Here is a 27,889-nt window from a genome sequence, read left to right on the forward strand (position 1 = left end):
AGGACATCCCAGTAGGGTTCACGTCAGAATGACCTTTCATCCAACCAATCAGAGCGCTTACCAGATCATGAAAGTGACACTCGGAATGTGATTTCTAATCATGCAGCCTCGAAAACTTTAAAACGGGGTACGTCCACAGATCTTTGTTTGGCGGCAGCAAGAACTATGATCTGATTTTAATAAGATTGCCCTCTACACATACAGCTCAATTTGCCTCTGCCTCAATTTGAGAACTCTTCAGTCATATCAGTGTACACACAGCTGGTAGTAGTAAATTAGACTGGAACATTCACATAGAAAGCATGACCACGTGTGCTGAAAAGTTTAGAGCTGAATATTTTATTGATTAGTCACTCTTTGCCACAAAAACAGATGAAAATTAATTTAAACATTGAAATATCCCTGTACCAATCACACAGTTCTTGGCATCCTCGTACTGCAGTGAATCATCTGAATAAAACATACTGTATTCGACGTAATAAGCGCCCCGCTGTAATAAGCGCCCATGGCGACATTTGCTAAGATATTGGCTAGTGAACAATCCCAATTAGCACCCCTTCCGATTGATCAATGTACACAAGACTTATTTATTCGCGTATAATATATCTGTCGTACTTAAACATTTCAGGCCACGAAATTTATCTTTCAGCTGGTTTTTTTTCACCAAAATAATATTCTAATAAGAGCCCCCTATTTCTAATTTTGAGAGCGCCCTAGGCGCTTATTACGTTGAATACGGTAACCGGGTTCGGCATCTGTGTTCCAAAAGGGGTCGACACCTCATTCAAGATTTGATGGCAGATTATTTTCGAATAAATACAACCGGGTGTTCCCTACTCTTATTTCTAATTCAAACATTATTTGCAAGTGTATCAGCATATTTGCAATGAGGATGCTTGTGCAAGGAGTGAATGCGTGAGTGTTGTATAGCCCTCACAGGTATTCCAGCAGGGTGGCCGTTAGATCCTTGAGTCTGAAGTTCTGAACCAGTGAAACCAGTGACTGAAAACATGAGCAACGCTCCAGACCATCGGGTCACGATGACACCAAGTCACAGAGCCTGAACAGCTGGTCCAATGACTTTGGCCGATCGATAGGGAGGGGGGGGCAGGGCGTCCGGTTACCCTGTCTTTTAAAAACCAAATGTAGTATGTTGTATGCAGGAAAATTGACAGAGGATTTTGATATTTTTTACCCCTCCCTTTCAAAAATGCTTGATCCGCCCTTGAATTACGTCGCCTCTTACAAGCAATAGGGAGCTGGTGTATATTCTGACTCTTGTCCCTGGCTTCGTTTGTGCACGCAGAACATTTGGCATTACTGATATATCTCAGTATATATTCAAATAGAATCCTTCATCGCAAGAGCTGACATAGACGTGCAAGAATTAGGTGATAACACAGACAGTCCTCTTCTCCCTCTTGACACGCTCCCTCTTCTGGAAGAAGGTCCCCTTGATGCTGATGGGCTGGGTGCCAGGGGTGTTGGACAAGATGGCTACCATCACGTTGTGTTGTTTGGTGTACATGCAGATGCCCAGGGGCGTCAGTCCCAGCTGGAAATACAACAGCAGTGGTGTCAGTCTTTGTCATTCTCACTGTCTACACTTTGTTCCTCCATCACCCCTGACTATCTGATCACATAGAGCCGCTCTGTGGTGTCAGTCTTTGTCATTCTCACTGTCTACACTACGTTCCTCCATCAACCCAACTTCCCGAGGCAAGAGACTTAACTGACTTTTAAAGTCCAGTTTCCACCCTTGCCGAGCTATGCTGGAATTCCTAGACTCAACCGTAGTGCCACCAATGGCTATTACGAGTTATGGACCAATCAGATTCCACCTCAAGTATCACTTGTATTTTCTTCAAACAAAAAGGCGGCGCCAAGTCAAAACGATCTGAATGATAATCAAGATCTATGTTGTGATAAAACGGGTCTTGCAATACCAAATCACGTGAGCAACTTTATTACAAACATGGAAAGATTTGGAAAATATCTGTTGACAGCGAGTTGGCTGTGCACATGCTTTGCAAATCCTCAAGTCGACTGAAATCTGCACAAAAGTTTTCGTTGCGCAATTTTGATTGGACTATGCATAGACTCGTTAATCCAGCCAAAATGTAAGTCCATAATACCAGCCTAGTTCAGCAAGAGTGGAAACTGGACTTTTAAAGTCTGTTAACTCCCTTGCCTCGGTAGATGCCATCACCCCTGACTATCTGCCCACATAGGGCCACTCTCTGGTGTCATTATTTATATTTTTATTATTCCAAATTCAATTTAGCTGAGTAAATCTACATTGAAATCAAACTATGTTTATTTCCTACATAATACATGCAAGACTTGTATACATGGAAAGACATGGACACTCAGATCTAATAAAGTTCTTCTGATGGCATCCTCACTTATGGGAAAATGAACACATAATTTGTACAAAATATAACAACCCAAGACAAAACTTGTCTAATAGTTGAAACAAACAGAAGAGAAAACAAAAAATAACTACGAGAATAAAACCTTGAACTTCCCCAGATAACATTGCATCAATATAAGAAGTACATCTGACAATGAGACCACAGATTATTACTCAGCCACTGAGGCAGAATTATTCTACCATGACAATCAATTTTGCTTGATTCTCATTGGTCAAAATATGATTAAAATCAGGTATCTAATTCCATTCGATACCTCACACAAAAATTTAGATATGAAAACGACCTATCAATAGCCTAGAAGCATATACTCTTGCTAAAATGTTCAAAATGTAAGTAAGGGGTATCTAATCTACAGTTAGACTACCTCAAATTTCAAAAGTCGCCTCTTACAAGAAGAATAGTCGCCTCTTATGGCAAGCATGGGCTGCTGAAGACATGTTCTCTACCCGGATATTCACAGGTCTTGAGAAAAGGAAGATACTTATCAAGAAAAGTATTCATACGCAGAACAATGATACAATCCATACAACAATGTTGTTCAACCAATCAGAATACAGCACAATGGCGGATCACCTGTGAGTGTAGTGTTGGGTCCGCCCCCGCGTTCAACAGCATCTCTACGACATCTAGATGTCCCTGTTGGCCAGCCAGGTACAGGGCAGAGAATCCTGCCTGCAGCACAGACACAAAGACATTTCAACACCTTCAATATGGTCAGATGAAACCATTTTAAATATTTACCATCCTGGACACTATAGATATCAAAGCAATGAAACTGCATCACCGATTTTTGCAGAAAATTGTGACTTGGAAGCAATGAAATTGCATCACAGACCTTTGCAGACCATTGTGACGTCATTCAGTTACCATGACGTCTCAATGAAATGACATCACTAATCTTTCTGCAGCAGAACCTGGTTTGCTATATTTTTTATACTCAAGGCACTGGTTATTACTATTTACAAACTGAAAATGCTTGAAGAATGATTTTGGATGAATAAGAATCTCACCTCACTCTTCCATAAAAGAGGATGTTGAGTGAGTGAGTGAGTGAGTGAGTTGGGTTTGAACAGTATTCCAGCCATAGAACAGCGAGTCGGCTTAGTGAGTGAGAAATGCACAAAGTGATGCAGGTCTCAGACGTTTACCACTGAAACCCATGAGCTTGGGTATGGTGCTGACACACCTAGAAACATAGCCAATGTTGACAAGAGTCTGCTATCAAATACATCAAGTTAAAACAGACCTAGGCATGAAATACATCAAGTGAAAACAGACCTAGTCATGAAATACATCAAGTGAAAACAGGCCTTGTCTTACACTACATCAAGTGAAACCAGGCCTTGTCTTCCACTACATCAAGTGAAAACAGGCCTTGTCTTACACTACATCAAGTGAAACCAGGCCTTGTCTTACACTACATCAAGTGAAAACAGACCTAGTCTTCCAATACATCAAGTGAAAACAGACCTAGTCTTCCAATACATCAAGTGAAAACAGGCCTTGTCTTACACTACATCAAGTGAAAAAAGGCTCTGTTTCTAACAGGCCCATTGACTTCTAGAGAAAACCACGTGGCAGCCAGCCCTGACAGCCTCCTCACCTTGGTTTGTTTGTCAATGTCAACACCAGCATTAACCAGGAAGTGGACCGTGTCCGTGTGACCTCCGAAGCAGGCACAGTGGAGTGGGGTCAGCTGTCTCTGTGGAAAACAGACATGAGATCAGAGGTGGATGTATTCACTGTAGTCAGCATGTCTATTATCAGAGCAACACCCAAAGATAAAAGAAATGTTCAGCAGAAAGACCTGTCTATTTACTGCAGCTGGTATGGGTGTGCTTACCAACAAGAGCGGCCTACTTACTGCAGCTGGTATGGGTGTGTTGACCAACAAGAGGGGTCTACTTACTGCAGCTGGTAGAGGGGTGTTGACCAACAAGAGTGGCCTACTTACTGCAGCTGGTATGGGTGTGCTTACCAACAAGAGGGATCTACTTACTGCAGCTGGTATGGGTGTGCTGACCAACAAGAGGGGTCTATTTACTGCAGCTGGTATGGGTGTGCTTACCAACAAGAGTGGTCTACTTACTGCAGCTTATATTGGTTTGCTTACCAACAAGAGGGGTCTACTTACTACAGCTGGTATGGGTGTGCTAACCAACAAGAGGCATCTACTTACTGCAGCTGGTATGGGAGTGCTGACCAACAAGAGGGGTCTATTTACTGCAGCTGGTATGGGTGTGCTAACCAACAAGAGGCATCTACTTACTGCAGCTGGTATGGGAGTGCTGACCAACAAGAGGGGTCTATTTACTGCAGCTGGTATGGGTGTGCTAACCAACAAGAGGCATCTACTTACTGCAGCTGGTATGGGAGTGCTGACCAACAAGAGGGGTCTATTTACTGCAGCTGGTATGGGAGTGCTGACCAACAAGAGGGGTCTATTTACTGCAGCTGGTATGGGTGTGCTTACCAACAAGAGGGGTCTACTTACTGCAGCTGGTATGGGCGTGTTGACCAACAAGAGGGGTCTACTCACTGCAGCTGGTATGGGTGTGTTGACCAACAAGAGGGGTCTACTTACTGCATCTGGTATGGGTGTGCTGACCAACAAGAGGGGTCTACTTACTGCAGCTGGTATGGGTGTGCTGACCAACAAGAGGGATTTACTTTATGCAGCTGGTATGGCAGTGTTGAGCTGCAAGAGGGATCTACTTACTGCAGCTGGTATGGCAGTGTTGAGCTGCAAGAGGGATCTACTTACTGCAGCTGGTATGGCAGTGTTGAGCTGCAAGAGGGATCTACTTACTGCAGCTGGTATGGCAGTGTTGAGCTGCAAGAGGGATCTACTTACTGCAGCTGGTATGGCAGTGTTGAGCAGCAAGAGGGATCTACTTACTGCAGCTGGTATGGCAGTGTTGAGCTGCAAGAGGGGTCTACTTACTGCAGCTGGTATGGGCGTGTTGACCAACAAGAGGGATCTACTTACTGCAGCTGGTATGGGTGTGCTAACCAACAAGAGGGATCTACTTACTGCAGCTGGTATGGCAGTGTTGAGCTGCAAGAGGCATCTACTTACTGCAGCTGGTATGGCAGTGTTGAGCAGCAAGAGCTGTGTGTGGAGGAAGTCAGTGTTGCCCTTGCGAGCCTCCTCTAGGACGAGCCTGCTGCCATCTGAGCTCAGCTGGTCCATACATGCAACAGGAGGGCAAAACCATCAACATGATCATACCAAACAGATCCAGTAGAGCCATGTGTTATGTAAGTGTCTGGAGTATGTGTAGTATTTGATGATATAGGTCATAATACAAGGTTAACAAGTAATGCAAAAATGAACTCAGAAAGTTACACACAACATCCAAACCAACTGAACCTCTTCAAAAATACCAACAAACAGGCAAGTACAATTATATAGCACCATACTCTTCTGATGCTGTCAAACTCCTCGATCTGTTGCGAAAGGGACACCTCACCAATAGCAGTCAATATCTTCGACTGGACCTTCTCTGCTGACTCTTCCACATAATTTATTTTCTGGAATATAAGTATTGATTCAAGAAGAGCATCTTCACAAAAACAACAAACACATTCCAGTCTAAGAAAAACACAGAAAAATACAAGAAAATGCCAAACACATTATATTTTTACAACAGCTGAGTTTTATCAGTCAACACACCAAGATGGAGGAGTCAAAATAAAAAATGATACTTTAGGATATTTTTTATAACTCATAAAAAATATGACCTTAGGCCAAAATCATCTGTCACACGTTTAATTTTTATTTCCACTTTCCAAAAAAATATAAAATCCTAATACTTAACAACAATGCGATCAATATAGCCTGCAGTTACTGCTTTACTGCGCATCTCGTGTTATGGTAATGGTGGCAATAGAAGTTTGTATGCTTGTTTATGTTGGGACGCCCTTTCCAAGGTACACAACTGTTTATTTGGTTACATACTAGTTTGAACAAGAAAAAAAATACCATACCACTATATTTTCAAAAGTCATTGCCTTAGAACCAGTTGTTATATTTTTTTAAGCCTTATACATTTAAAAAGATACAAAGCAAAACATGTTCAAAATAAACATGTTTTCAAGCAAACTTCATTTTATATTTTATGGTATTTTTGTAATTATGGAAAATCTAGAACAGGTTCATCTAGACCGACCAGTTAAATAACTTCCTGTTAGTGCCAGACCACTGGCCTACCTGTGCTGACGGTGTGAAGGGTCCCAGTCTGTTACACCACATCAGCAGTGTGTTGAGGGCGGCAACACACCGCTCCTGCACAGCAACATCGGCACAGATGAAGTCACCCTCAAAACAGAAGTCATAACTGATGTATGGTACTTGTAGTGTCAGGTGTTTTCCATACAAGTTTCGGAGAAAACATCCTTCCAGACAAAGTTAATTAATTCATCTGATTATTATAACATAAACCTTCATGGCTCTCTTTTCTTCTTCATTATTATATTGAGGGGACAATCGTTTAAACACATGATGGTAGCTTGGACTTGAGAAGTGAGATCTGGTTTACATTGCACACTGCCAGATTGTTTGTTGTTTAGCGCCACACTCAGCAATATTCCATCTATATGACGGCTGGCTGTAAATAATTAAATCTTGATCAGACAATCCAGTGATTGACATCATGAGCATCAATTTATACAATTGGTAAACAATGACATGCATCAACTATGTCAGCGAGTCTGACCACATGCCTCTTATGACAATCATGGATTGCAAGGGAATAATTCAAACCCAGATCTTAATGGTGGGGAGACAATCATGGTTTGCAAGGGAACAGTTCTAACCCAGATCTTCATAGGGAAGACAATCATAGATTGCAAGGGAACAGTTCTAACTCAGATCTTCATGGGGTGAGACAATCATAGATTGCAAGGGAACAGTTCTAACCCAGATCTTAATGGTGGGGAGACAATCATGGTTTGCAAGGGAACAGTTCTAACCCAGATCTTCATGGGGTGAGACAATCATGGTTTGCAAGGGAACAATTCAAACCCAGATCTTCATAGGGGAGACAATCATAGATTGCAAGGGAACAATTCTAACTCAGATCTTCATGGGGTGAGACAATCATAGATTGCAAGGGAACAATTCAAACCCAAATCTTAATGGTGGGTAGACAATCATGGTTTGCAAGGGAACAATTTTAACCCGGATCTTCACAGGGGAAGAGACTGCCTCTGTGGTCTAGTGGTAGAGAGTCCGCCCGGAGAGCCCGGCTTAAGACCAATTGCTGAAGACTAGTTCTAAGCCGGATCTTCATGGGGGAGACAATCAAAGCATGCTGAAGACCAGTTCTAACCCGAATCTTCACGGGCGGAGACAATCATAGGATGCTGAAGATCAATTCTAACCAGGATCTTCATGGGGGGAGCCAATCAAAGCATGCTGAAGATCAATTCTAACCCGGATCTTCAGGGGGGAGACAGTCATAGGATGTTGAAGATCAATTCTAACCCGCATCTTCATGGGGGCGGAGACAATCATAGGATGCTCAAGATCAATTCTAACGCAAATCTTCAGGGAGAAGACAATCATAGCATGCTGAAGATCAATTCTGACCCGCATCTTCAGGGGGGAGACAATCAAAGCATGCTGAAGATCAAATCTAACCCGACTCTTCATGGGGGGGGGAGACGATCATAGAATGCTGAAGATCAATTCTAGCCCGGATCTTCACAAGGGGAGACGATTATAGGATGCTGAAGATCAATTCTAGCCCGGATCTTCATGGGGGGAGACAATCATTGGATACTGAGGATCAATTCTAGCCTGGATCTTCACAAGGGGAGACGATCATAGGATGCTGAACATCAATTCTCGCCCGGATCTTCACGGGGGGAGACAATCATAGGATGCTGAAGATCAATTCTAACCTGGATCTTCACAAGGGGAGACAATCATAGGATGCTGAAGATCAATTCTAACCCGGATCTTCACAAGGGGAGACAATCATAGGATGCTGAAGATCAATTCTAACCCGAATCTTCAGGAGGGAGACAATCATAGCATGCTGAAGATCAATTCTAACCCGCATCTTCATGGGGGGAGACAATCATAGCATGCTGAAGATCCATTCTAACCCGGATCTTCAGGAGGGAGACAATCATAGCATGTTGAAGATCAATTCTAACCCGGATCTTCATGGGGGGAGACAATCATAGCATGCTGAAGATCGATTCTAACCCAGATCTTCAGGAGGGAGACAATCATAGCATGCTGAAGATCAATTCTAACCCGGATCTTCAGGGGGGAGACAATCATAGCATGCTGAAGATCCATTCTAACCCGGATCTTCAGGAGGGAGACAATCATAGCATGCTGAAGATCAATTCTAACCCGGATCTTCAGGGGGGAGACAATCATAGCATGCTGAAGATCAATTCTAACCCAGATCTTCAGGGGGGAGACAATCATAGCATGCTGAAGATCCATTCTAAGCCGAATCTTCAGCGGGGAGACAATCATAGCATGCTGAAGACCAGTTCTAACCCGGATCTTCAGGAGGGAGACAATCATAGCATGCTGAAGATCAATTCTAACCCGCATCTTCATGGGGGGAGACAATCATAGCATGCTGAAGATCAATTCTAACCCAGATCTTCATTGGGGGAGACAATCATAGCATGCTGAAGATCAATTCTAACCCAGATCTTCAGGGGGGAGACAATCATAGCATGCTGAAGATCAATTCTAACCCGGATCTTCATGGAGGGAGACAATCATAGCATGCTGAAGATCAATTCTAACCCGGATCCTCAAGGGGGAGACCATCATGAGATGCTGGAGATCAATTCTAACCCGGATCTTCATGGGGGGAGACAATCATAGCATGCTGAAGATCAATTCTAACCCGGATCTTCAGGAGGGAGACAATCATAGCATGCTGAAGATCAATTCTAACCCGCATCTTCATGGGGGGAGACAATCATAGCATGCTGAAGATCAATTCTAACCCGGATCTTCAGGGGGGAGACAATCATAGCATGCTGAAGATCCATTCTAACCCGGATCTTCAGGAGGGAGACAATCATAGCATGCTGAAGATCAATTCTAACCCGGATCTTCAGGGGGGAGACAATCATAGCATGCTGAAGATCAATTCTAACCCAGATCTTCAGGGGGGAGACAATCATAGCATGCTGAAGATCCATTCTAAGCCGAATCTTCAGCGGGGAGACAATCATAGCATGCTGAAGACCAGTTCTAACCCGGATCTTCAGGAGGGAGACAATCATAGCATGCTGAAGATCAATTCTAACCCGCATCTTCATGGGGGGAGACAATCATAGCATGCTGAAGATCAATTCTAACCCAGATCTTCATTGGGGGAGACAATCATAGCATGCTGAAGATCAATTCTAACCCAGATCTTCAGGGGGGAGACAATCATAGCATGCTGAAGATCAATTCTAACCCGGATCTTCATGGAGGGAGACAATCATAGCATGCTGAAGATCAATTCTAACCCGGATCCTCAAGGGGGAGACCATCATGAGATGCTGGAGATCAATTCTAACCCGGATCTTCATGGGGGGAGACAATCATAGCATGCTGAAGATCAATTCTAACCCGGATCTTCAGGAGGGAGACAATCATAGCATGCTGAAGATCAATTCTAACCCGCATCTTCATGGGGGGAGACAATCATAGCATGCTGAAGATCAATTCTAACCCGGATCTTCATTGGGGGAGACAATCATAGCATGCTGAAGATCAATTCTAACCCGGATCTTCAGGGGGGGAGACAATCATAGCATGCTGAAGATCGATTCTAACCCAGATCTTCATGGGGGGAGACAATCATAGCATGCTGAAGATCAATTCTAACCCGGATCTTCAGGGGGTGAGACAATCATAGCACGCTGAAGATCGATTCTAACCCAGATCTTCATGGGGGGAGACAATCATAGCATGCTGAAGATCAATTCTAACCCGGATCCTCAAGGGGGAGACCATCATGGCATGCTGAAGATCAATTCTAACCCGGATCTTCAGGGGGTGAGACAATCATAGCACGCTGAAGATCGATTCTAACCCAGATCTTCATGGGGGGAGACAATCATAGCATGCTGAAGATCAATTCTAACCCGGATCTTCATGGGGGGAGACAATCATAGCACGCTGAAGATCGATTCTAACCCAGATCTTCAGGGGGGAGACAATCATAGCATGCTGAAGATCAATTCTAACCCGGATCTTCATGGGGTGAGACAATCATAGCACGCTGAAGATCGATTCTAACCCGGATCTTCAGGGGGGGAGACAATCATAGCATGCTGAAGATCAATTCTAACCCGGATCTTCATGGGGTGAGACAATCATAGCACGCTGAAGATCGATTCTAACCCAGATCTTCAGGGGGGAGACAATCATAGCATGCTGAAGATCAATTCTAACCCGGATCTTCATGGGGTGAGACAATCATAGCATGCTGAAGATCGATTCTAACCCAGATCTTCAGGGGGGGAGACAATCATAGCATGCTGAAGATCAATTCTAACCCGGATCTTCATGGGGTGAGACAATCATAGCACGCTGAAGATCGATTCTAACCCGGATCTTCATGGGGTGAGACAATCATAGCATGCTGGAGATCAATTCTAACCCGGATCTTCATGGGGTGAGACAATCATAGCACGCTGAAGATCGATTCTAACCCAGATCTTCATGGGGGGAGACAATCATAGCATGCTGAAGATCAATTCTAACCCGGATCTTCAGGGGGGGAGACAATCATAGCATGCTGAAGATCGATTCTAACCCAGATCTTCATGGGGGGAGACAATCATAGCATGCTGAAGATCAATTCTAACCCGGATCTTCAGGGGGTGAGACAATCATAGCACGCTGAAGATCGATTCTAACCCAGATCTTCATGGGGGGAGACAATCATAGCATGCTGAAGATCAATTCTAACCCGGATCCTCAAGGGGGAGACCATCATGGCATGCTGAAGATCAATTCTAACCCGGATCTTCAGGGGGTGAGACAATCATAGCACGCTGAAGATCGATTCTAACCCAGATCTTCATGGGGGGAGACAATCATAGCATGCTGAAGATCAATTCTAACCCGCATCTTCATGGGGGGAGACAATCATAGCATGCTGAAGATCGATTCTAACCCAGATCTTCAGGGGGGACACCATCATGGGATGCTGAAGATCAACTGTAACTCATGGGGGTGCTACATGTACTCACTTTGGCAGCTATGTCTGGGTCTGCTCCATGAAGGAGCAGCGTTTCAACGAACGCTGCCTGGTTCTCCAGACAGGCGATGTATAGCGGAGTCATGCCATCCTGTACGTCAACACAAAACAGGCAGGTTATCACTGAATCCACGAATCTGGTAATGAACATCCTTCTGAATTCATCTTCATTTTCATTGTTTAAACTTTCTATTTTCATTTCTGTAAACAAACACTTCAACACATATATATATACACACAATTATATACATCCTTTCTTCTTCAAGTTGTCTATTTTTTTACCATATAGATACATGTATATATTTAAGCTACCAATAATAAGGACAAAAAGATAAAGGTGAATAAGTTCAATATATAAATCAGTCAAATACTAGACATTGCACTTTGAATTTTGAGGTACCTTGTTGATGTTGTTTTATGACAATCAGCCATACTACATGTGACACTTGGCCACCAGTGGTTGATCCAATGAGCAATAGTCGATACCATGATGGCTCAATGACACATAATCAGCCAGATTATCCCATTCTACACAGGCTATGGTGAGTGAGTGAGTGAGTGAGTGAGTGAGTGAGTGAGTGAGTGAGTGAGTGAGAGTGAGTGAGTGAGTGAGTGACAGTAATATTCCAGCAATATCACAGAGGATGACTACCAAATGAGTTGAAAAAACAGACACAAATGGGTTGAGAACCACTGCACCTCCGATCTTGATAACCAGTGAGACAGGTTTAAACTCGAGGCCAGTCAAGGGCCTAACCCACCGTAACCATACCAGCAGGAAGGAGACAGGAGTTGTCTGCCCCTTCTGCAAACCTACCTCAGTCTGGTTGTTGACGCAGGCGCCATGATTCAACAGAATCCCGAGGATATCAACATGGCCATGCCTCGCTGCACAGTGCACTGGGTCAATGCCACGCTGGGGAAGACAGCAGTTGGTAGAATTAACTCAACAATCAACACAATACTAATGGCAGGTTATTTCCAATGCTAAACTGAAGAAAAAGCATTTCTCAACATTTCAAAAGGTTTTGACAACCCAAGATATTTAACATAACCCCAGAGACAGATGCAGGATTTTGTAAATGGGTGGTGTTTGTGTGGTGTCAGGTTCACACATACAGTGTCATATGCCTCTTCCCAAGGCAAGTGAGTTAACTGACTTTAAAAGTCCAGTTTCCACCCTTGCTGAACTAGGCTGGTATTATGGAGCTATATTTAGACTGGACTAACGAATCTATGCATCGTCCAATCAAAATCACGTAACGAAATCGAAATCTGGTTTGTAAACTGTTGTGCAGATTTCGGTCAATTGCAGGATTTGCAAAACATGTGCACCACCAACTCGGCGTCAGCTGATACTTTCCAAATCTTTTCATGTTTTTAATCAACCTGCCCACATGATTTGACGCACTTTGCGATGTAAGACACGTTTTATCACAATATAGATCTTGATTTTTGATCACATCATCTTGACTGGGCGCTGCCATTTTGCAAGCAAATGCAAGAGATGGAATCTGATTGGTTCATAGGAGAGGCATAGAAGGGACACAACTCGTAATAACCACTGGTGGCGCTACGATTGAGCCCAGAAATTCCAGCCTAGTTCGGCAAGGGTGGAAACTGGTCTTTTATAGTTAGTTAACTCCCTTGCCTCAGGAAGATGGTGAATCCTATGCACTCCTCCTCCATTAAAACAATCACATAGAAAATAAACAGCACTAACCTGTCTGCTCTTTAGCCACTACTTCATATCTCTCAACCCATGACAGCTGTCAATGTTAAAATATCTTTTGGTATACAAAGCTCAGCTAACATTGTCTGTATGTTGAAGAGTAAAGAAAAGGTTGCTGACAGACAAATTTGGGCTTGGAACTCCAAACTGTGTATATGTTATCATCAGACCCAGGCTGTACACAGGGGTCATGACCTTGAGGTTCCTTACCTTTGACTTGTAGTGAATGCTGGCATTCCGACTGAGCAGTTCGTTCAAGATGGACGTGTGTCCTCTCATGCACACCAGGTGAATAGCCTTGGCTCCTTGCTGTAACACAGAGCTACAGGTCAGTGTGATGCAGAACTACAGGTCAGTGGAATGCAGAACTACAGGTCAGTGTGATGCAGAACTACAGGTCAGTGTGATGCAGAACTACAGGTCAGTGTAATGCAGAACTACATGTCAGTGTGATGCAGAACTACAGGTCAGTGTGACGCAGAACTACATGTCAGTGTGATGCAGAACTACAGGTCAGTGGAACACAGATCTACAGGTCAGTGGAACACAGATCTACAGGTCAGTGGAACACAGAATTACAAGTCAGTGGAACACAGAACTACAGGTCAGTATAACACAGAACTACAGGTCAGTGTGACGCAGAACTACAGGTCAGTGTGATGCAGAACTACAGGTCAGTATGATGCAGAACTACAGGTCAGTGTGATGCAGAACTACAGTGAGTGAGTGAGTAAGTGAGTTGGGTTTAACGCCGCTTTTAACAGTATTCCAGTTATATCACAGTGTGTCAGCTTAATGTGGGAGGAAAGCCCCAAGTGATGCAGGTCTCAGACGTTTACCACTTCGGTGAAACCCACGAGCACGGGTATGGTGCTGACAAACCTAGAAACATTATCGGGGCGAACCGGGATTCGAATCCACAATCATAGGTTTCTGGCGTGCCCAAGGGATGCAACTCTGCACAGGGAATTTCGGCGCCTTAAACGACTGGGCCACCCGTGCCCCCTTGCAGAACTACAGGTCAGTGGAACACAGATCTACAGGTCAGTGGAACACTGAACTACAGGTCAGTGGAACACTGAACTACAGGTCAGTGGAACACAGTATTACAGGTCAGTGGAACACAGAATTACAGGTCAGTGGAACACAGAATTACAGGTCAATGGAACACAGAACTACAGGTCAGTGGAACACAGATCTACAGGTCAGTGTAACACAGAACTACAGGTCAGTGTGATGCAGGTTGCTCCTCCTTTAAAGAAACAGAATGATTATTGAACTGACATTTTTCAACCTGCATGAATAAAGCAAAAAAGTCATGTACAAACACAAGAACATTTACTCTATCAATGATCAATAAAACAGCACCCAACGAATTCAAAACTCATAATCGGGAACAACAGAAAACTGTGGAGTCACCCCTGAAGGTTTTGTTTGTTTGTTTGTTTGTTTGTTGTTTAACACTGCACTCAGCACTCTATAGGACGGCGGTCTGGAAATAATTGAGTCTGGACAAGACAAACCAATGATTGACATCATGAGCATCGATCCATGTAACTGTCAAGACCACCCATACCATTAGTCACGTCTTACGACAAGCATGGGTTGCTGAAGACCATTCCTCACCCAGATCTTCACAAGTGACCCCGAAGGTCATAACTCACAATACTGGTGACTTTGTTGGGGTCGAAGCCCAGCTCATCGATGCACATCTTCACTTGATCCAAGTCCCCACTGTAGGCTGCCCGCAGCAGCATCTCGTCTGGCTTCTCATCCAGGTAGTCACTGTCGATGCTGGCTAAAGGAGGCGCTGCCGGGCACAGTGACAAGATGGTTGCTACAACGATGCTGTGTTCCATGCTCAGCGCAATGCCGAGGGGAGTCATCCCACACTGCAACAGAGTCCTAGTGTCATGTTACAATGGTTACTGCTCCACCTGTTGTTCAAGAACTTCACATCCATTTCTATAATATGATAAAGTATGATAATGACAGCTTACACACGAAAACAAGATTGATAAAATTCATACAAAATGGCAGCTGTAAGTGGCGAGTATCATTATGAGACAAAGGGGGGACATTGTCAGTTCATCCAGGGTTCTTCATCTATGAATACGTATGACCATTTTACTGTGTATAGTCTGGAAGGTAATTTCAGGTACCGACGTTTACTACAATATCTGAAAAACTATCAACTCAACTCGAAAGGGTGCATGGGAATCACGCACGTCAAGACGCCAAACGCTAACACCGTATTTGTGCGTGCGTGATTCCCGTGCTGTTGATTGGTTCAACTGTGTCATATGGCCCTGTGACGCAAGAGTAGCATTATGCAGATGGCTGTTTCAATGAATGCTCGTTCCACCCGTGAAGAACAAGTCTGGTTGTTGAGGAAATATAGTGATAGCTAAATAGACAGATTTTTTATTCATGCACCAATATATTTAAATGTAATATCCAGTTATGTATGACTGTTTAATAATCTCATAGCAACTTTGACTGGAGTAGGTCCGATAGTTTTTCAGATATTGTAGTAAACGTCGGTACCTTAATTTACCTTCCAGACTATAGCTGATATATAAATCAACGAATCAGGAAACAGTCTGGCTCCAGTCATGAGGGGGGGCAGTGATGAGACCAATCAGCAATTAGATCAAGATATCTCTAGAAACTGATTTGACATCTTCCCGAGACAAAAAAAGTAAAGTCCAGTTTCCACAATTGCTGAACTAGTCTGGAATTTCTGGGCTCATTCGAAGTGTACCAGTAGCTATTGTGAGTTATGTCCCTGCTATTTTCGTTCTACTGACCAATCAGATTCCATCTGTTATATCACTTGCGTTTGCTTGAAATAAAATGGCGGCAACCAGTCAAGATGATCTGATCGATAATCAAAATATATATTGTGATAATACGGGTCTTACTTCACAAAGTGCATCAAATCACTTGAGCACCTTAATTAAAAACCCGAAAAGATTTGGAAAATATCTGTTGACACCAAATTGGCGGTACACATGCTTTGCAAATCCTTCAATCGATCAAATTCTGCATGACAGTTTACAAACTGGATATCGCTATATGATTGTGATTTGACACTGTGCATAGCTCGTTAGTCCAGCCAAAATAGCTCCATAATTGCAGCCCAGTTTGACAAGGGTGGAAACTAGCCTTTTATAGTCAACTTACTCCCTTGCCTCGGGAAGACGTTGATTTGAGTACCCACTGACAGACACAACAGGCCAGACCCCCACTTTTGAAAAACAAATGTAGTATGTTATAGGCAGTAACCTAATCTGAGAAAGGATTGGAGGATGTGGGACCTATCCCTTTTAAAAATGCTGGATCCGCCCTTGCACACTAACTGGAATCCCTCTGCAGGCAATGATTAGACTTTACTTCTCACCTTAACTGGAGGACACTGATATGCCCAGAATCTCCATGGAGACAAGCATTAGAATTGACTGCTCATTGACAGACATGGATCTGCCCAGAATCCCCATGGGGGCAGCCATTAGACTTGACTACCCACCTTCACTGACAGACATGGATCTGCCCAGAATCCCCATGGGGGCAGCCATTAGACTTGACTACCCACCTTCACTGACAGACACGGATCTGCCCAGAATCCCCATGGGGGCAGCCATTAGACTTGACTACCCACCTTCACTGACAAACATGGATCTGCGCATGGGGGCAGCCATTAGACTTGACTACCAACCTTCACTGACAGACACGGATCTGCCCAGAATCCCCATGGGGGCAACCATTAGACTTGACTACCCACCTTCACTGACAAACATGGATTTGCCCAGGTATCCCCATGGGGGCAGCCATTAGACTTGACTACCAACCTTCACTGACAGACACGGATCTGCCCAGAATCCCCATGGGGGCAGCCATTAGACTTGACTAGCCACCTTCACTGACAAACATGGATCTGCCCAGAATACCCATGGGGGCAACCATTAGACTTGACTACCCACTTTCACTGACAAACATGGATCTGCCCAGGTATCCCCATGGGGGCAGCCATTAGACTTGACTAGCCACCTTCACTGACAAACATGGATCTGCCCAGAATCCCCATGGGGGCAGCCATTAGACTTGACTACCCACCTTCACTGACAGACATGGATCTGCCCAGAATCCCCATGGGGGCAGCCATTAGACTTGACTAGCCACCTTCACTGACAAACATGGATCTGCCCAGAATCCCCATGGGGGCAGCCATTAGACTTGACTACCCACCTTCACTGACAGACATGGATCTGCCCAGAATCCCCATGGGGGCAGCCATTAGACTTGACTAGCCACCTTCACTGACAAACATGGATCTGCCCAGAATCCCAATGGGGGCAGCTATTAGACTTGACTACCCACCTTCACTGACAAACATGGATCTGCCCAGGTATCCCCATGGGGGCAGCCATTAGACTTGACTAGTCACCTTCACTGACAAAAATGGATCTGCTCAGAATCCCCATGGGTGCAGCTATAAGACTTGACTACCCACCTTCACTGACAGACATGGATCTGTCCAGAATCCCCATGGGGGCAGCCATTAGACTTGACTACCAACCTTCACTGACAGACATGGATCTGCCCAGAATCCCCATGGGTGCAGCTATAAGACTAGACTACCCACCTTCACTGACAAACATGGATCTGCCCAAAATCCCCATAGGGGCAGCCATTAGACTTGACTACCCACCTTCACTGACAAACATGGATCTGCCCAGGTATCCCCATGGGGGCAACCATTAGACTTGACTACCAACCTTCACTGACAGACATGGATCTGCCCAGAATCCCCATGGGTGCAGCCATTAGACTTGACTACCCACCTTCACTGACAGACATGGATCTGCCCAGAATCCCCATGGAGGCAGCCATTAGACTTGACTAGCCACCTTCACTGACAGACACGGATCTGTCCAGAATCCCCATGGGGGCAGCTATTAGACTTGACTACCCACCTTCACTGACAGACATGGATCTGCCCAGAATCCCCATGGGTGCAGCTATAAGACTAGACTACCCACCTTCACTGACAGACATGGATCTGCGCCGGCCTTCAGCAGCAGCTTGACAATGTCATCATAGCCCTCCTGGGCAGCGAAATACAAGGGGGTGAAACCTGCCTGTTCAGCAAAATACACATATTGTTTACTTCAAAATAATTAAAAAATATCATTAGGAGATACAATGCCTCCAATCCAGCTGGCGAACGACAGATTACCATGCTCAAGCATAAATAAAATGAGTGCGTGAGTGAGTGAGTTGGGTTTAACGCCGCTTTTAACAGTATTTCAGTTACATCACGGCGTGTCAGTTTAATGTGGGTGGATAGCCTGAAGTGATGCAGGTCTCAGACGTTTACCACGTCGATGAAACCCACAAGCATGAGTATGGTGCTGACAAACCTAGAAACATAATCGGGGTGAACCGATTCGATTTCGATTCGAAACCATAATCATAGGTTTCTCGCGTGCCCAAGGGAGGCAACCCATCGCGGTGCCTTATAAGACTGGGCCAACCGTGCCCCATAAATAAAATGTACTAATACCTGATGAAAATATTGTCTTACAAAGAAAAAAATATTTAGTTTAGGCAATGGATAACCTATTGACACCTTTCCACTGAGATTCGGACAAAACAATTAATATTCAGACACTCTCTTTTGAAACATTTGACACCTGAGATATAGTGTCATATAGTGTGAGATATAGGCGTAAGAATATTTTCTATCAGAGCAGACAGGTGTTTTGGATGCAGATTGTCCAAAGGTACTTGAGGACTAATTTGTTCAACGTTCAAGTGATGACTGCCTCACCTCTGTCTTGAGGTTGACGCGAGCGCCGTGGGTGAGGAGGAAGTTGACGCTGTTCATATTTCCACGGAGACAAGCCATGTGCAGTGCTGACAGACCCCCCTAAATAGCAGCCACAGATGTATCAGCAGCATAGTGACTTAGATAAAAGAGTCTCAAGGTTCTGTTGTTCACCTGCATATTATGGAATATTTGCAACATCATATATTCAAATTTTATTATGAATAAGGATCTTAAGTATGCAAAACATGTAACTTAAGTTTTTATACAACAGAGATACAGAAGGACCTCTTTTTAAGGAAAGCAATTTTTTTACTGTTTGAATCAATCCTTCAGAGAATACATTGTTAACAGGTTTGGTTAAACACTAACTTGGTGAGCATAATTGAGAAGTGGGTGAAAATGATATTTTCAATATGGCTGCAATTGTGGCCATATTTAGTACCAGATCAGAGTGAGTGAGTGAGTATGGTTTAGCAATATTCTAGCAATATTCCAGCAATATTACGGCGGGGGACACCAGAAATTGGCTTCAAACATTGTACCCATGTCGGGAATCGAACCCGGGTCTTCGGCGTGACGAGCAAACGCTTTAACCACTAGGCTCCCCGACCGCCCCGAATCAGATTAGAATTCTGTAGCACTATTCAGAGACACAATGCTGGATATACACAAAATTTCAGTGGTTGTAAGGAGATGTTTTTGTTTGTTTGTTTGTTTGTTGTTCATGCCAGCAATATTCCAGCTGTATGATGGTGGTCCGTAACTAATCGAGTCTGGACCAGACAATCCAGTGATTGACATCATGAGTATCGTTCTACGCAATTGGGATATGATGACATGCATCAACAAGTCAGCGAGCCTGACCACCCGATCCCATTAGTCACCTCTTATGACAAGCATAGTCGCCTTTTACGGCAAGCATGGGTTGCTGAAGACCTGTTCTACCCCAGGTCTTCACAGGTCTGCCTCACAAGTTGGCCTTTTGCAGATATGCCTATGCTTGCAATTTGAGGAAGACCTACATCACGGGTCATAAGGAGATGCAAACATTGCCATGGCAGACATATTTAAAAAGGGTTTCAGTGGGCAAATATACTGGGATAATTCATGAAAACTTTCAGCATCGCAAGCATCGTGGTTTCAGAGGATGAGCAGAAGAAAAATCTGTATGGACTTTGACAATGTACAAAACACAAACCACTATTTAACAATGGAAAAGACAAAAATACATGTACAGTAGACTACGGTTATAACAAACTCAAAGGGACCACTATTTTTAGTTCGTTATAACCAAAGTTCATTATGAGTGAGTGAGTTGGGTTTAACGCCGCTTTTAACAGTATTCCAGTCATATTACGGCTTGTTAGCTTAATGTGGGAGGAAAGCCCCAAGTGATGCAGGTCTCAGACATTTACCACTTCGGTGAAACCCACGAGCACGGGTATGGTGCTGACAAACCTAGAAACATTATCGGGAAGTTCATTATGAACATATATACAGCATATATACAGCAAATTGTTGGGACCAAAATAATTTCTTTTATTCGTCAGTTCGTTATAAGTGTGTTCATTATAAATGTTTACTGTAGTTGTTTACATGAATAATCTCCCTTTTTGAACATTCTGATATGAGAACACTGACTACACACTAGCATGACCTATCCATCTTTTGACTCCTCTATATGTGTACTGGCATTCACTATGAAACTTTAAACACTGAAACAAGAATATTGGTTTCTATCATTTGTGGAATAAGTTACCACAAAATGACATAAAAAAATCGTTTGCAGAAAAAGTGTTTGAAACGGAAATCTGAATGAAAATGCGCGTGTGTCCCACTTACTGGCGTAGTAGCGTTGACATCTTGACAGCTGGAGAAGGATGTCATCCTGTCCGTTTTGCCAGCCTCTGCAGCCTTGATGAAGTCTTTGAGAGGTAAATCTGGCAACTGGATCACATCAGGGTATTCAATTTCAACTAAGTATTACTGATGATGACACCTAATGAAATAAATTTCTCATTAATCCTCTTCCTAACAGTAGTGTATTCCCGGATGACAAAAATACAACACAAGAGAGGGGACTCGGCCCAGAAAAGTACTAGAATTTGTACTTTACAAAGAAATTGTTATCCCAAGTATAACATTTGTTACATTTGACCACTTTCTAAATGTCATTGTGTATTCATAAATACAACACAAACCAAACCAATGATCCTGACCAGCTGATCCACAAAAGTTGCCTCGTATAACAAGCATGGGATGCTGGGGACCTGTTCCAACCCGGAATAAAAAGAAGACATAAAAAACAAAGCAACAAGTCAGCTACAATTTGAATACTGGGTCTTCTGTCAGTCACAACGACTTCCCCGCCATGGTGTTCCCCGGCTGCAAGGCCGTACCTCAGTGAAGCTGTCCATTTCCTTCTTCTGCGCCATCGTGGCCAGGTTCTCCAGCTTGTCCATGATGCTGCTACGGAGTGTGGCGGCCGTACTGGGCGTGTGGTTTGGCAGCTGGAAGGCCAGAATGGAGATGGACAGCTTAATTTATTTATTTGGGCACCTTTAATACTATTTTCTTTCTTTGCCACATTCATTTGTTGTATATTATTTTTTCAGTCAACCAGAATCTTTTGTGGCAATTGATTTGCACTGGTATGATGTCATCATCTATATGATTTGCACTGGTATGATGTAATCATCAATATGACAATGCACTGGTATGTCATCATCTATATGACAATACACTGGTATGATGTCATCATCCATATGACAATACACTGGTATGATGTCATCATCTATATGACAATGAACTGATATGATGTCATCATCCATATGATAATGCACTGGTATGATGTCATCCTCTGTATGACAATGCACTGGTACCATGTCATCATCTATATGACAATGCACTGGTATGATGTCATCATCTATATGACAATACACTGGTATGATGTCATCATCTATATGACAATGCACTGGTATGATGTCATCCTCTATATGACAATTCACTGGTACCATGTCATCCTCTATATGACAATGCACTGGTACCATGTCATCCTCTATATGACAATGCACTGGTATGATGTCATCCTCTATATGACAATGCACTGGTAACATGTCATCCTCTATATGACAATGAACCGCTATGATGTCATCATCCATATGACAATACACTGGTATGATGTCATCATCTATATGACAATGAACCGGTATTATGTAATCATCTATATGACAATGAACTGGTATAGTGTCATCATCTTAATGACAATGCACTGGTATTATGTCAACATCTATATGACAATCCACTGGTATTATGTCAACATATATATGACAATGCACTGGTATGATATCATCATCTATATGACAATGCACTTGTGTCATAATCTTCATGACAATGAACCGGTATGATTTCATCATCTATAAGACAATGCACTGGTATGATGTCATCTATATGACAATGCACTGGTATGATGTCATCATCTATAAGACAATGCACTGGTATGATGTCATCTATATGACAATGCAGCGGTATGATGTCATCATCTATATGACAATGAACTAGTACGATGTCATCATCTTTATGACAATGCACTGGTACCATGTCATCATCTTTATGACAATGAACCGGTATGATGTCATTGCCCATGAGTAACATGTATCTGTTAAGGAGGCAACAACATCATCTGGACTTTGCACAGCACTCATCATCTGAACATGTGTTGTGTGTGTCCCTACCTGCCTATCTTCAAGTAATGTTTCTCTAGTGAAAATCTACCAGAAATCTCCGATCAATGACCAACTTCTCCTGGTGTACCAAAATACAGACTAAAGTCCATCGGTGCTCGATCCTTCTCTCATGCTGGTGCCTCTCTATGGAACTCCCTTCCCTTCAGCATCAAAAGTGTACCTCGTATCACTGTGTTTAAGTCTGGACTCAAGACATACCTCTTTGAATACTACAATTGAATGTGGATATTTGTACTATCTAACTGTCCCTCTCTGTTATTACCCTGTCCACCTTGTCATGTGTGAAGGGGCCTAGACGATGACACCACAAGATGAACACACTGAGAGCCTCTGCGTTGCCCAACACCATTGCTACGTCAGATGCCTTCATCCTCTGGAACATAAACACTACTTGATGGTAGCTTATTATAGTTGATATATTAAGATTACCACAGTCAACTTTATCTTCATGTCGCAACAGTGGTCGCCAGGCAGAGACTAAACAGTGCAGAAGAGCATTTTATACTGACACACAATGAAAACTCAACTTTACCTCGAAGGACAAGAAAACAGTCCAAGCAGTAGATATTTACTTGCATGACTGAGAATGATGACTGTCAGACAACATCACATTGATGTGTATGATTATCTCATGTCTAAATACACAGAAGGACTTAGTTCGATGTTTGTGGATATTTTGTCAAATATAACAATTTGATTATGTCCCATGTGTGTCAGTATATTTATTATCAAAATAGGACTTTTCTCAATACATACTTACACACTGTGCCAAACATGGTGATGCATCGTCTATGGGGACCTGCAATACATGATACACTAGTGTACACTGGGATATCACGCATATAGGAGGCAACTACACGACACATACAGGGGAGGTAACTACACGACACATTATACAGGGGAGGTAACTACATGACACATTATAGAGGGGAGGTAACTATAGGATACATTATACAGGGGAGGTAACTACATGACACATTATACAGGGGAGGCAACTACACGACACATTATACAGGGGAGGTAACTACATGACACATTATACAAGGGAGGTAACTACATGACACATTATACATGGGAGGTAACTATAGGATACAGGACAACAGGGGAGGTAACTACATGAGACATTATACAGGGTGGTAACTATAGGATACAGGACAACAGGTGAGGTAACTACATGACACATTATACAAGGGGGTTAACTATAGGATACAGGACAACAGGGGAGGTAACTACATGAGACATTATACAGTAGGTGGTAACTATAGGATACAGGACAACAGGGGAGGTAACTACATGAGACATGATACAGGGGAGAAGACTATAGGATACAGGACAAGAGGGGGGGTAACTACATGAGGCATTATACAGGGGAGGTAACTATAGGATACAGGACAACAGGGGAGGTAACTACATGAGGCATTATACAGGGGAGGTAACTATAGGATACAGGGCAACAGGGGAGGTAACTACAAGAGACATTATACAGTAGGTGGTAACTAAAGGATACAGGACAACAGGGGAGGTAACTACACGACACATTATACAGGGGAGGTAACTAAAGGATACAGAACAACAGGGGAGTTAACTACATGACACATTATACAGGGGAGGTAACTATAGGATACAGCACAACAGGGTAGGTAACTACGGGATACAGGACAACAGGGTAGGTAACTAAGGGATACAGGACAACAGGGGAGGTAACTACAGGATACAGGACAACAGGGTAGGTTACTACGGGATACAGGGCAACAGGGGAGGTAACCACAGGATACAGGACAACAGGGGAGGTAACTACAGGATACAGGGCAACAGGGGAGGTAACTACGGGATACAGGACAACAGGGGAGATAACCACAGGATACGGGACAACAGGGGAGGTAACTAAGGGATACAGGACAACAGGTGAGGTAACCACAGGATACAGGACAACAGGAGAGGTAACTACAGGATACAGCACAACAGGGTAGGTAACTACGGGATACAGGGCAACAGAGGAGGTAACCACAGGATACAGGACAACAGGGGAGGTAACTACAGGATACAGGGCAACAGGGGAGGTAACTACATGACACATACAGGGGACGTAACTACAGGATACAGGACAACAGGGGAGGTAACTACATAACACATTATACAGGGGAGCTAACTACAGGATACAGGACAACAGGGGAGGTAACTACATAACACATTATACAGGGGAGCTAACTTCAGGATACAGGACAAGAGGGGAGGTAACTACATGACACATTATACAGGGGAGCTAACTATAGTATGCAGGACAACAGGGGATGTAGCGACAGAATACAGGACAACGGGGGGTAATCACAGGATACAGGACAAGAGGGTAGGTAACTACAGAATACAGGACAACAGGGGAGGTAACCACAGGATACAGGACAACAGGGGAGATAACCACATCACCTCCATCTCCCAGAGAGGGTCAGCTCCGTGCAACAGCAGCTTCTCAATCACCTTGTGGTGGTTCTGCTGGGCTGCCAGGTACAGGGGAGTGTACTTCGTCTGTAAACACAATGTACATCAATGAGGGAGCTGGAGGGTAAAAAAGACACCAACTCACAATGGCAGGATGTGGAAGGTAAACTTCTTTCTATTAGATATTTCTTTTCAAATTGTTTCACCAAGTCTGGGGACAATGATTGTTTTCATGGACTCAACATATATATTTTATTTGTGCCACAGTCAGCACTAATTCAGCTATATCCCTCCCTTCATGGAAGTACTTACATGCAACATGGACATCACAGAGTCGATCTTCAGTCCATACTCAAGCAGCAGGTCTAGCATCTTCTCGTCCCCGACCATCGCCACGGTGTGGACACACGACACACCTCGCTGACAAGAAAACATATGTGATGAGATATGCCTCAACACACCCACCTGTGATCTACAGTTAATATCTGCCCCTCCCTCAACACACCCGCCTGTGATCTACAGTTGATGTCTGCCCCTCTCTCAACACACCCGCCTGTGATCTACAGTTGATGTCTGCCCCTCTCTCAACACACCCACCTGTGATCAACAGTTGATGTCTGCCCCTCCCTCAACACACCCGCCTGTGATCTACAGTTGATGTCTGCTCCTCCCTCAACACACCCGCCTGTGATCAACAGTTGATGTCTGCCCCTCCCTCAACACACCCGCCTGTGATCAACAGTTGATGTCTGCCCCTCCCTCAACACACCCGCCTGTGATCTACAGTTGATGTCTGCCCCTATCCTCAACACACCCACCTGTGATCTACAGTTGATGTCTGCCCCTCCCTCAACACACCCACCTGTGATCCACAGTTGATGTCTCCCCCTCCCTCAACACACCCGCCTGTGATCTACAGTTGATGTCTGCCCCTCCCTCAACACACCCACCTGTGATCTACAGTTGATGTCTGCTCCTCGCTTCAGCAACTCTTTTACAATCTCTGTGTGGCCTTCTTTCACTGCCATCAACAATGCAGTCATATTTCTCTGAAAAATAGTTTACATTTTATCAAGTAGAAACATTTCAGACACATCAGGGTAGCCTGCAAATACTCAAGTCTGGCCTAGGAAGAAGAGCAATGGTCCATCGGGGCATGATGACACGCAATCATCCAAATCAGAGCCTCCTCACCCGTTTTTCGACTCTTACAACCAGATACCAAAAGACTTCATCAGTATACAACCGCCTCCGTGGTCTGGTGGTAGAGCGTCCACCCGGAGAGCGGAAAGAGTCTTGATATATCTGACACCATCTTCCCGAGGCAAGAGAGTTAACTGACTATGAAAGTTCAGTGTCCACCCTTGCCGAAAATAGGCTGGAATTCCTGGGCTCGATCGGAGCGCCACCAGTGGCTATTATGAGTTATGTGGCTTCTATGCCTCTCCTATGGACCAATCAGATTCCACCTCTCATATCACTTGCATTTGTTTCAAACAAAACGGCGGCGCCCAGTCAAGACATTCTGATCGATAATAAAGATCTATATTGAGATAAAACGAATCTTACATCGCGAAATGCATCAAATCACGTGAGCATCATGATTAAAAACATGAAAAGATTTAGAAAATATCTGTTGACAACGAGTTAGTGGTGCACATGTTTTGCAAATCCTGCAATCGTCCAAAATCTGCTTGACAGTTTACAATCCGGATTTCAATTGGACTATGCATAGACTTGTTAGTCCAGCCAAAATGTAACTCCATAATACCAGCCTAGTTCGGCAAGGGTGGAAACTGGACTTTTAAAGTCAGTTAACTCTCTTGCCTCGGGAAGATGAATCTGACATTGGAGGACACAAGGGTGAGATTCTATTCGTCATCAAACATCACTCTTCCGACTTTTTTCTGTTTTAAAACAGTAACACCCAGTGTCCATAGTGTGAAAGTAAATGCGTGAAGCCCATTACTGGTGTCCCCTGCTGTGATATTGCTGTAATCTATTTCTAAAAGCGGCGTAAAACCATACTCACTCACTAGTGTAAAAGTATAGCTAAAAGTGTAAAAGAAGGATGGTTAACTCCATAAATGACCATCTGTCATTATTTTGCCTTGTGAACATGGAACTAACATAAAAAGGAAGTCAACAGTTTGTGTACGGGCCAGACACTTATGATAAAGGGAGACAATTCCCGTGGAGATAGCCCTTGTTTGACAATAGTTCCGTCAAAGTGTTGTGTTCGCGACAGTGAAATATCAAGTGTCTTTCACACTGAAGTATATAAAAAGTATCCCCCTCCTACCGGTGGTGCAGTGAAGTTGATATCCCTGCCAGCATCCAGGTACCGACACACACCCTCCAGGTCCCCCGACTGGGCGTTGAGGAGGAAGGTGATTGCTGCCTCAGCGCTGTTCATGATGGTGCTCCCAGCCTCACACAGACAGGTACTTCAGTGATGTCATAGC

The 27,889-nt window shown here is 43.8% G+C and overlaps 1 protein-coding gene across 1 annotated transcript; it reads right to left on the minus strand.

The window, feature by feature from the left end:
* Positions 1-1,107: 1,107 nt before the first annotated feature.
* Positions 1,108-27,840, minus strand: LOC139453990 (ankyrin-3-like). Its single transcript, XM_071235463.1, has 20 exons — positions 27,727-27,840; positions 26,375-26,473; positions 25,737-25,844; positions 25,413-25,511; positions 23,749-23,787; positions 23,251-23,361; positions 21,642-21,752; positions 21,085-21,189; positions 19,243-19,341; positions 18,452-18,550; positions 15,074-15,301; positions 13,620-13,718; positions 12,495-12,593; positions 11,670-11,768; positions 6,649-6,756; positions 5,859-5,969; positions 5,515-5,619; positions 4,039-4,137; positions 3,009-3,107; positions 1,108-1,555 (listed from the first exon to the last, which is right to left on the minus strand). The coding sequence occupies exons 1-20, from the start codon at positions 27,838-27,840 to the stop codon at positions 1,388-1,390; spliced, it is 2,199 nt and encodes a 732-aa protein (XP_071091564.1). The 3' UTR covers positions 1,108-1,387.
* Positions 27,841-27,889: the final 49 nt, after the last annotated feature.

Source organism: Haliotis cracherodii, unplaced genomic scaffold, assembly GCF_022045235.1.
Source record: "Haliotis cracherodii isolate W230 unplaced genomic scaffold, xgHalCrac1.p SCAF_10, whole genome shotgun sequence".
NCBI classification, from domain to species: domain Eukaryota; kingdom Metazoa; phylum Mollusca; class Gastropoda; order Lepetellida; family Haliotidae; genus Haliotis; species Haliotis cracherodii.